The 12,182-nt window shown below is 33.7% G+C and overlaps 1 protein-coding gene across 1 annotated transcript; it reads left to right on the forward strand.

Moving 5' to 3' along the window:
* The first annotated feature begins 6,465 nt into the window (after window positions 1-6,465).
* Window positions 6,466-9,539, forward strand: LOC131658183 (uncharacterized). The gene is made up of 5 exons (XM_058927508.1): window positions 6,466-6,663; window positions 6,767-7,371; window positions 7,456-8,209; window positions 8,288-9,232; window positions 9,315-9,539. The coding sequence occupies exons 1-5, from the start codon at window positions 6,466-6,468 to the stop codon at window positions 9,537-9,539; spliced, it is 2,727 nt and encodes a 908-aa protein (XP_058783491.1).
* The last annotated feature ends 2,643 nt before the right edge of the window (window positions 9,540-12,182 follow it).

The following is a 12,182-nucleotide window of genomic DNA, read 5'->3' on the forward strand; positions in this document are numbered from 1 at the left end:
ATATAGGTCACATTCCTTAATAAATTTTTCTAAAAGTTTATATTTTTACTTTTGAAAGATAGCATCACTTCTAATAGAAAGTGAGAAATCCCTTTATAATAATTTGCTATATATGCTTGTTGGTTTCTTAGTGGTTATCTAATAAATTGGTCCCACTAAATTGGTTCCTGCCTAAGCCCCACACATCAGTTTTTCTTACCCTAATTGCTAAAATTGATCACCCCTAATACAAATTATAAAGTAAAGTAATTTGTCACCAAAATACATGAGAGCGCACGCGCGCACATAAAAAAACACACACACAGATATATATATATATATATATATATATATATATATATATATATATATATATATATATATATATATATATATATATATATATATGTTCGGGTACAAATATAACTATTGATCTGCTACATATGACTTGATTAATAGCTCACCCATAATAAATCATAGACATTAGAATTGTTTATCATTCTTTTACTCCTTTTAGTATATCTTTTCTTATTAAAAAAAAAGAAAGCTAATTCGTTCAAACGTTGTATTGATAATTTTCATTTAAAAATAGGGAACTGATCGTGGCAAGGTATTTCAACAAAGGTTATGGTTCTAGATTCTCTACAGCACTCATCTCATCCTTTAACACACCTCGTGACATTGACGGCCACAAATCTCACACATTATCAACAGATGGTGGAAACATGGTACAAAGGGTAAGTGTCTTTGGTCAAGGCAATGGAACAACAAAGGGTGGTTCACCGAAAGCGAGAGTTGTGTCTTACAAAGTTTGTTGGCCTCTAGTTATTGATGGTGAGTGCTTTGATGAAGATATACTTGCGTGTTTTGATATGGCTATCCATGATGGTGTTGATGTTTTGTTTGTGTCATTGGTTAGAGCTGCTTCTAACTTTTCATATGATAGTATTGCTATCGGTTCCTTCCATGCTGCTATGAAGGGTATTAATGTCTCTTCTACTCGCAATACTGGACCTTATGAAGCTACTGTAGGAAATCAAGCTCCATGATATATTACAGTTGCTGTTAGCACTATGGAAAGATATTTCCCTAGTTATGTTGTTCTTGGTAACCATTTGACCTTAAAGGTTTGTCTCTTTTTCTAGACAATGCGTTACTTTTATCTCCATTTTTTTTACATTAGTATTAAATTGCACACATTCAGCGATTTCACACATTAACGCAGTTAGTTTATCGATGGAGTGACTCAAGACTGGTGCAAGGACCAGCAAATGTAATACTATTTATTGAAATTATTACATGGACGCAATTTCACATATTCAGCAATCGTTCTACTTTTATACTGAAATTATTACAAGAATTTGGTGACACAAAATAATCTTGTTTGCTTCAAATGAAGGGGGAGGCTTATCTTTCCCCAGGTTAGCACGCAAATGTTACCCAATTATTAAAGCATTAGATGCTAAATTGACAAGTGCGGCAAATGAAGATGCATAATTATGAAATAATTAAATATGACCGAATGAAAATAGTATTTACATTTACCTTGATTTTTTCTTAGTGATTATCTAATAAATTGATCAACCTCGATACAAATTATAAGGTAGAGTAATCTGTCAACAAAATACATGTGAGCACGCACGCACACACTTACACAAGTTTATATATATATATATATATATATATATATATATATATATATATATATATATATATATATATATATATATATATATATATATATATATATTGGGGTCTTGTTAGAATTTTAACTATTTATTAGTTACATGTGACTTGAATAATAGGTATCCCTTAATCAATCATAGTCATTGATTAAATTGTTTATTATTAAATAAGTGGTAATTTTTGAAGTTCACCAAGATAAAGCAATAAATTAGTTTCACCATTTCTCTTTTACAATATTAATTGTTCTCTTCTGTATCTTGATTTGTACATATTTTACAACGAAAGAAAAAAGTGAAGTGTGAGAAATTTTATGAATGAGAGACTGGATGAAGACGGGTAATATAACTATGAATTCTGATTGATCATGGCCTCAACATTGTCATTATTTTGTGTCCTTGTTTTTCTTCTGGTCTCCCAATAGACAACCACATTTGCACTGAAAAGGTGTGATTTTTCATTCAGTTTTCAACATATATAATCTTTGAAAAAATTAAACTAAGAAAATCACTCCTAATATCTATTTGTTTTTTTTAATCTTATATGGTTTACTTAGGAGGACATTTATGTTACTCATAATCGTCTTCAGTTGAGTTCAATCGTGTAATTGATTCTCATTGTGAATTTCTAGGATCTTTTTTGAAAAGGTGTTCTTGATATATAAAATCATATATTAAATATAACTTTTAATTTTGCTTTCTAATTATGTTTCCTCTGTTGTATTATACTTCCTCCAATGTGACAAAAGAGTCTATTTTTTATCAATGATTTTTCTGCAAAATTGGAAGAACAAGTAGCAGCTAAGACAGTGGGTGAGAATGTAGACCCTTCTAGCACGGTGTTGATGGTTGTTTTTATTTTTCTTATGATATATTATCTTTTTAGGTAGAACATCAAAATGTGTTGTCAGTTTTCGAGAATAAGTGAAAGAAACTACAAACAACTCGATCATGGGGGGTTTATGGGCTTAGAATATTATTATAGAGTTTTACCATCCTACTCAATATGGATCAAAGCCAGATTTTGTGAAGGTGTTATGATAGCTAACATTTATATATGTCACATTCCTTAATAAATTTTTTTAAAAGTTTATATTTTTACTTTTCAAAGATAGCATCACTTCCAATAGAAAGTGAGAAATCCCTTTATAATAATTTGCTATATATGCTTGTTTGTTTCTTAGTGGTTATCTAATAAAATGGTCCCACTAAATTGGTTCCTTCCTAAGCCCCACACATCCGTTTTTCTTATCCTAATTGCTAAAATTGATCACCCCTGGTACAAATTATAAAGTAAAGTAATTTGTCACCAAAATACATGAGAGCGCACGCGCGCACATAAAAACACACACACAGATATATATATATATATATATATATATATATATATATATATATATATATATATATATATATATATATATATATATAATATATATATATATATATATATATATATATGTGTGTGTGTGTGTGTGTGTGTTCGGGTACAAATATAACTATTGATATGTTACATATGACTTGATTAATAGCTCACCCATAATAAATCATAGACATTAGAATTGTTTATCATTATTTTACTCCTTTTAGTATATCTTTTCTTATTAAAAAAAAAGAAAGCTAATTCGTTCAAACGTTGTATTGATAATTTTCATTTAAAAATAGGAAACTGTTGTGGCAAGGTATTTCAACAAAGGTTATGGTTCTAGATTCTCTACAGCACTCAACTCATCCTTTAACACACCTCGTGACATTGACGGCCACAAATCTCACACATTATCAATAGATGGTGGAAACATGGTACAAAGGGTAAGTGTCTTTGGTCAAGGCAATGGAACAACAAAGGGTGGTTCACCGAAAGCGAGAGTTGTGTCTTACAAAGTTTGTTGGCCTCTAGTTATTGATGGCGAGTGCTTTGATGAAGACATAATTGCGTGTTTTGATATGGCTATCCACGATGGCGTTGATGTTTTGTTTGTGTCATTGGTTGGAGCTGCTTCTAACTTTGCATATGATAGTATTGCTATCGGTTCCTTCCATGCTGCTATGAAGGGTATTAATGTCTCTTCTACCCGCAATACTGGACCTTATGAAGCTACTGTAGGAAATCAAGCTCCATGATATATTACAGTTGCTGTTAGCACTATGGAAAGATATTTCCCTAGTTATGTTGTTCTTGGTAACCATTTGACCTTAAAGGTTTGTCTCTTTTTCTAGACAATGCGTTACTTTTATGTCCATTTTTTTTAAAATTAGTACTAAATTGCACACATTCAGCGATTTCACACATTAACGCAGTTAGTTTATTGATGGAGTGACTCAAGACTGGTGCAATGACCAGCAAATGTAATACTATTTATTGAAATTATTACATGGTCGCAATTTCACATATTCATTAATCGTTCTACTTTTATATTGAAATTATTACAAGAATTTGGTGACTCAAAATAATCTTGTTTGCTTCAGATGAAGGGGAGGCTTATCTTTCCCCAGGTTAGCACGCAAATGTTACCCAATTATTAAAGTATTAGATGCTAAATTGACAAGTGCCGCAAATGAAGATGCATAATTATGAAATAATTAAATATGACCGAATGAAAATAGTATTTACATTTACCTTGAGTTTTTCTTAGTGATTATCTAATAAATTGATCAACCTCGATACAAATTATAAGGTAGAGTAATCCGTCAACAAAATACATGTGAGCACGCACGCACACACATACACAAGTTTATATATATATATATATATATATATATATATATATATATATATATATATATATATATATATATATATGACTTGAATAATAGGTATCCCTTAATCAATCATAGTCATTATTTAAATTGTTTATTATTAAATCAGTGGTAATTTTCTAAGTTCACCAAGATAAACCAATAACTTTGTTTCACCATTTCTCTTTTACAATATTAATTGTTCTCTTATGTATCTTGATTTGTACCTATTTTACAACGAAAGAAAAAAGTGAAGTGTGAGAAATTTTATGAATGAGAGACTGGATGAAGGCGGGTAATATAACTATGAATTCTGATTGATCATGGCCTCAACATTGTCATTATTTTGTGTCCTTGTTTTTCTTCTGGTCTCCCAATAGACAACCACATTTGCACTGAAAAGGTGTGATTTTTCATTCAGTTTTCAACATATATAATCTTTGAAAAAATTAAACTAAGAAAATCACTCCTAATATCTATTTGTTTTTTTTAATCTTATATAGATTACTTATGAGGACATTTTTGTTACTCATAATCGTCTTCAGTTGAGTTCAATCGTGTAACTGATTCTCATTGTGAATTTTTACGATCTTCTTTGAAATGGTGTTCTTGATATATAAAATCATATATTAAATATAAATTTTAATTTTGCTTTCTAATTATGTTTCCTCTGTTGTATTATAGCTCCTCCGATATGACAAAAGAGTCAATTTTTTATCAATGACTTTGCTGCAAAATTGGAAGAACAAGTAGCAGCTGAGACAGTGGGTAAGAATGTAGACCCTTCTAGTACGGTGTTGGTGGTTATTTTTATTTTTCTTGTGATATATTATCTTTTTATGTAGAACATCAAAATATGTTGTCAGTTTTCGAGAATAAGTGAAAGAAACTACAAACAACTCGATCATGGGGGGTTTATGGGCTTATAATATTATTATAGAGTTTTACCATCCAACTCAATATGGAACAAAGCCAGATTTTGTGAAGGTGTTATCATAGCTAACATTTATATATGTCACAGTCCTTAATAAATTTTTTAAAAAATTTATATTTTTACTTTTCAAAGATAGCATTACTTCCAATAGAAAGTGAGAAATCCCTTTATAATAATTAGCTATATATGCTTGTTTGTTTCTTAGTGGTAATCTAATAAATTGGTCCCACATGTGAGCGCACGCACACACATATACACAAATATATAATTCTTGTACTTGTTTTAGTATATCACCAGGGCCGGCCCTGGGCCAGGGCAAGCAGGCCCATAGCCCAGGGCCTCAAAAAAATTAGGGCCTCAAAGTTTTAGTTATGGGCCTTATAAATTATATATTAAAGTTATTAATATAATTTGAGATGAATTATCTACAAGTGAGTGATTGTAGCCTAGCGGATGAGCACCATTTTATGTATTGTAAAGGACTTGAGTTCAAGTCGTTACCTTATACACTTTTTAATTTCCATCTTTATTGCCATTGATTTTGTTGCCTTATACACTTTTTTGTTTTTTTTGTTTTTTGTCTTTTTTGCCTAACAGTGATATTCTATTTAATCTCCATCTTTATTACCATTGATTTTGTTACCTTATACACTTTTTAATCTCCATCTTTATTGCCATTGATTTTGTTACCTTATACACTTTTTTTGTTTTGTTTTTTTTTTAAAAAGTAATAAATCTTAATATTAATATATACAGATAAATATTAACGTAATAAATCCTAATATTAATATAACTTTTTTTGGGTGGTGCTATTTACAATTTAAATAGCTGATTTTATTTTATTTTTAAATTATATTATTTAGGGTTAAATACCTTTTACCCCCCTGCCAAACAAGCGAGTTTTGGTTTTGCCCCCTTTAAAAAAAAATTTGTTGCGCAGACCTCACCAAATTGAATTTCCAACCATTTAAACCTTCTACCATGTTTTTACCTAGAGTACCAGGTTTCCATCCTACGTGTCTGTTACCAATGCCACGTAAGCCATATTATATAATTGTTATTGTTTTACCCCCCTGAAAAAAATTAGGTCAAATCATTCTGAAAAAAGGAAAGGCGAAAACGAAAGCTAGGGCAATGGCGAAATCGAAGAACACGAAGACGAGCAAGACGGGCAAGACGAAGACGGGTCAGCCAAAGAAGACGGCGCGGTCAAGCAAGACGACACAGTCAAGCCAGAGTGAGAAGACGACTCAGTCAAGCCATTCAACCAAGAAAACCAATGTTGTGAACAGGGACGAACCTGTAGAAGAAGAAGTTATTGAAGATGGCAAGGTACGAATTTTAGGGTTTGTCATTATTTTAGGGTCTAACAAATTTTAGGTTTTGTCATCATTTTAGGGTTTAACAAATTTTTCATTTCCTTAAAAATTTTCAGAATATGCATTTAATCAGTGTTGTTTTCAATCATGGAGGGGAATTTGTGAGCATGGGTGACGGGGATATGATATACAGGGGTGGGGTAACGACACATGTAACTGACATTCACATTGACAACTTTACCATGAGTTACGTTAACAAGTTGTTGAATGAGTGGGGTTACAGTGAAGGCACATTTAGGGTATGGACAAAGGTTCCTGAAATTGATCCCAACTTTTTCCAAATTAGGAAAGATGATGACTGCTATGATGTAGCTGCATTTTCTTATGCCAATGAAGTAGATGGTGTCATGTATGTAGAGCACGATGTAGTAGATGTCTCATTTTCAGTTGTTAGTCCTAGATGTGTTAATGAAATAGCAATTCAGGATCATAGTGATGAAGAAGGAGTGGAAGGATTAGGAGATAGTGAGGATGAACGTGCCACTGGGTTGGATGATGGGTTTGAAGGTGTAGATGTGTCTGTACCTAGGAAGGAAGCTCCTTCCCTATCAGATGTTATGAGGGGTTCAGAAAAGAAAGAAATGGAAGATGGAGATGAATATGTTACTGATGAGTTGGACAGCTCAGACCCTGATTTATCAGATGAGGACAAAGGTCACAAGTTTGAAAAGTTTAAAAAGGAGCATTTTAATAAGAATTTTAAATTTGAGTGGGGTATGGAATTTAATTCCCTTGATGAGTTTAGAGAAGCTATACGTGAGTGGTCAGTATTAAATGGTAGGGAAATAAAGTTTGTGAAAAACGAGAGCTACAGGGTTAGGGTGGAATGTAGGGCCAAATGTGGGTTTTTAATACTTTGTTCAAAGGTGGGCCACAAACATACTTTTGCTATAAAAACAATAGTTGATAAGCACACATGTGTTAGGGTTCTAGACAATAGATCTGCAAGCTCAAGGTGGGTGGCCAAAGCTGTTGTAAAAAAGATGCAAACATCACAAAGTGTTAGGATTACTGACATTATTCAAGACTTGAGGCAGAATTTTTCTGTGGGCATCACTGTTGCAAGGGCATGGAAGGCAAAGCTCATAGCCAAGAGGATACTTGAGGGAGATGCAGATAGGCAATATGCTGATTTGAGGAGGTATGCATCTGAGCTACATAGAGTTAACCCTGGAAATACTGTGAGTATCACTGTCAACAGACCTAGTCCAACCATACAACCAAGATTTGGATCCTTTTACTTTTGTTTTGATGGTTGCAAAAAGGGGTTCACTAATGGCTGCAGACCCTTCATTGGGGTAGATGGGTGTCACTTGAAAACAAAATATGGTGGTCAGTTGCTAATTGTTGTGGGTAGGGACCCCAATGACCAGTATTTCCCTCTAGCATTTGGAGTTGTTGAAATAGAGAACAAGGAAACTTGGAAATGGTTTATTGATTTGCTGATGGGTGACATTGGGCAGGACAACAGATATGTGTTTATATCTGACCAACAAAAAGTTAGTGCTATAGTTATGTGTCTTTGTGTTTTTTGTTGATTGTGAAAAATAATATGTCTTTGATTTTGTTGATTTTAGGGGCTGGTTTCAGTTTTTGAAGACATGGGTGAAAGGGTGGAACACAGACTGTGTTTGAGACATCTATATGCTAACTTCAAAAAGAAATTTGGTGGAGGAGCATTGATAAGGGACTTGATGATGGGGGCAGCAAAATCAACATACTACCAAGGATGGCTGACAAAGATGAATGAGTTAAAAGAACTTGATCCAAAGGCATGGAGTTGGCTTATGGGAGTTCAACCAAAAAGCTGGTGTAAGCATGCTTTTAATTTTTTCCCAAAATGTGATGTTCTAATGAACAACATTTCTGAATCTTTCAAAGCAACAATATTAGATGCTAGGGATAAGCCAATTCTGACCATGTGTGAATGGATCAGAAAGTATTTAATGAATAGGTGCTCAACATCTGCTTTGAAGTTAGAAAAATGGCCACATAAGGTCATGCCCATACCTAGGAAAAGATTAGACAAGGAGGTTGCATTGAGTGCTCATTGGCTGCCTACTTGGGCAATGAATGAACAGTTTCAGGTCACACATTCTTTCAATACCCAAGAGTTTATAGTGGATATTTCAAAAAAGTCATGCAGTTGTAACTTTTGGGAGCTGGTGGGCATTCCCTGTAGGCATGCTGTAGCAGCATTAGGATTTAGACAACAAAATCCTGAGGATTTTGTGGATGAGTGTTACTCTAGAGAGAGGTATAAGTTGTGTTATAATTATGCTATTAGTCCCATTAATGGCTGGGATATGTGGCCTGAAGTAGAATCGGATGAATTGTTGCCACCAATCTTTAAAAAGGGTCCAGGGAGGCCTAGAAAGCTCAGGATTAGAGAGACTGGTGAGGATGGGGCTAGAAGAAGGTTGCCAGGAGTCTCTTACAGATGTACAACATGTGATAAGTTTGGGCATAATGCACAGACTTGTAAAAGCTCAGTTCAGGATGAAAATGCTCTCAAGAGAAAGGTATGATGTAGAAACCAAATTTATTGTTAATGTCTGAATATTGATACTGGTAATTCTAACTGATAACTTTACTTTTTGATAGAAAAAAGTGAAGACAACTGAATCAACTGAAACAACTCAGCATGCAAATGGTGAAGGTTCTACTCAAAATGCTGTAAACCATGATGAAACACAGGCAAGTGTAGTTTTCCCTACTGATGCAACACAGGCAAGTGGAGTTGACCCTACTGATGCAACACAGGCAAGTGGAGTTGACCCTACTGATGCAACTCAGGCAAGTGAAGTTATCCCAACTGATCCAGCTTAGACTGATTATTTTGATGGAATTTCTGATGATATCATAACAAGCCTACCAGACATCACCACTGCACAGAATTATAAAGAGGCCACCAAGAAAAAGAAAGCAGTGAAAGAGCTCAAGCCAATGAGAAAGAGGTCAAGTTAAAGAATCAAGATAAATTGGTTTAAAAAACCAAAACCATTTACAGGGCCAGGTTCCAATAGTGACCAACCAATGTCATTGACAGATGAAGAGGAGGGTAGTGGATCAAAGAAGTCAAACAAGAAAGCAAAGAAATAGAATCATGTCTCTTTATGTTTTGTCACATGTTTTATGTTAACTTTAAGACAATGTTATGTTTTTTGTAAGTTTATGGTGTTTTGAACAAGTGAATCTTGACTGATCTTTGAGTGTTGTAAGTTTTGGGCATGTTTTGAACAAGTTAATGGTGTTTTGTGTAAGTCAATGTACTGACAGTTTAAGACTTAATGTCTTGATTAATATGAAGAACATTTTATGCTCATAACCTGTTTGCAATTTATTTTCTGGTGCACATTTAACTCATTACACCTTATAAACAAAACAATGAGATAGTTTAATACATCTAAAGCCATCAATTGTAAGCAAAATTTTCCATTAATTCATTTGAAGTTTACATAATTTTCCCATCACAAGATTACAACAAATTAAATAAAGCATACTATAACATACTACAAGCATACTACAGGCATACTACAAGCATACTACAACAATCTTGTTATTATAGAACTCTAATGCCTAAATCTTGATCTTCAAAATCACTGCAAACATGATCAAGCACAACATGAGGCCCATTTTCATCTGAAACATCTTCTTCTGCATTATGGTAACTTTCAACTTTGTTTTTTCAAGCTTTTTCATTGTTATTTCCAACTTCACCAACGCAACGTTACATTTCTTGCATTCACGATTTTCACTCTTTGAACTTCCACCCATAGCTGTGGCAAATTCATCATCCCATAAAAACAAGTCACAAGAATTAAGACCCTGCAAACATCAACAAAAATTGGCCATATAAAACACATATATATATGTTCACTCAAATTAACCTAGCCAAATATATAAATCATACGACATATTACCCCGGCCAAACGACACTTCCAAAACTTCCGGTTTCTATTTTGCATTGTATTTGCTACCCACATCTTCATTGGCAAACGACAACCACACTGGGGAACACTCGTAATCTCATGCGAGTTGCTGCTTCCATTGCTGTAGCTTTGTTCCATGCCTATTAGTGATGATGACGACGAAGAAGATGATGAAGAACAACACTGCGCAGCCGTTGATGATGGACACGGTTTGCCAAACCCTAGTGCTCACAGTTTTTAATTTGGGGATTTTCTGATTCGTGAGGAAGAAAGAGTGAAAAAGATGATGATGTGCCAACGTGGCAATTGGTAAAAATAAAAAAAGCATTGGTAACAGACACGTAGGATGGAAACCTAGTACTCTAGGTAAAAACATGGTAGAAGGTTTAAATGGTTGGAAATTCAATTTGGTGAGGTCTGCGCAACAAATTTTTTTTTTAAAGGGGGCAAAACCAAAACTCGCTTGTTTGGCAGGGGGTAAAAGGTATTTAACCCTATTATTTATTAGGGGCCATTTTTATTTTTTGCTCTGGGCCTCCAAAATGTCGGGACCGGCCCTGTATATCACCCATAATAAATCATAGCCATTAGAATTATTTATCATTCTTGTACTCGTTTCAATATATCTTTTCTTATTAAAAAACAAGAATGCTAGTTCGTTCAAACGTTGTACTGATAATTTTCATTTAAAAATAGGAAACTAATCGTGGCAAGGTATTTCAACAAAGGTTATGGTTCTATATTCTCTTCACCACTCAACTCATCCTTTAACACACCTCGTGACATTGACCGCCACAAATCTCACACATTATCAACAGATGGTGGAAACATGGTAGAATGGGTAAGTGTCTTTGGTCAATGCAACGGAACAACAAAGTGTGGTTCACTGAAAGCGAGAGTTGTGTCTCACAAAGTTTGTAAGCCTCTAGTTATTATTGGCGAATGCTTTGATGAAGACATACTTGCGTCTTTTGATATGGCTATCCATGATGGTGTTGATGTTTTGTTTGTGTTCTTGATTGGAGCTGCTTTTAACTTTTCATATGATAGTATTGCTATCAGTTCCTTCCATGCTGCTATGAAGGGTATTAATGTTTTCTCTACTCGCAATACTGGACCTTATGATGCTACTGTAGGAAATCAAGCTCCATGATATATTACAGTTGCTGTTAGCACTATGGAAAGATATTTCCCTAGTTATGTTGTTCTTGGTAACCATTTAACCTTAAAGGTTTGTCTCTTTTTCTAGACAATGCGTTACTTTTATGTCCATTTTTTTAGTATATCTTTTAGATCAAATAATAATTCTATTTTTAGTATATCTTTTCTTATTAAAAAACAATAATTCTAATTAGTTCAAACATTGTATTGATAATTTTCATTTAAAAATAGGAAACTAATCGTGGCAAGGTATTTCAACAAAGGTTATGGTTCTAGGTTCTCTACACCACCAACTCATCCTTTAATACACCTCGTGATATTGACTGCAACAGATCTCACACATTATCCATAGCTGGTGGCAACATGGTACAAAGGGTAA

This window comes from Vicia villosa, linkage group LG3 (genome assembly GCF_029867415.1).
Source record: "Vicia villosa cultivar HV-30 ecotype Madison, WI linkage group LG3, Vvil1.0, whole genome shotgun sequence".
Lineage (NCBI taxonomy): Eukaryota > Viridiplantae > Streptophyta > Magnoliopsida > Fabales > Fabaceae > Vicia > Vicia villosa.

Coding starts and splice junctions, on each gene's coding strand:
- LOC131658183 (XM_058927508.1), top strand. CDS start 6,466: ATGGCGAAATCGAAGAACACGAAGACGAGCAAGACGGGCAAGACGAAG. Junction 7,372..7,455: donor GATGAGGACAAAGGTCACAA/GTTTGAAAAGTT, acceptor TGATGAGTTTAG/AGAAGCTATACGTGAGTGGT. Junction 9,233..9,314: donor AAAATGCTCTCAAGAGAAAG/GTATGATGTAGA, acceptor ACTTTTTGATAG/AAAAAAGTGAAGACAACTGA.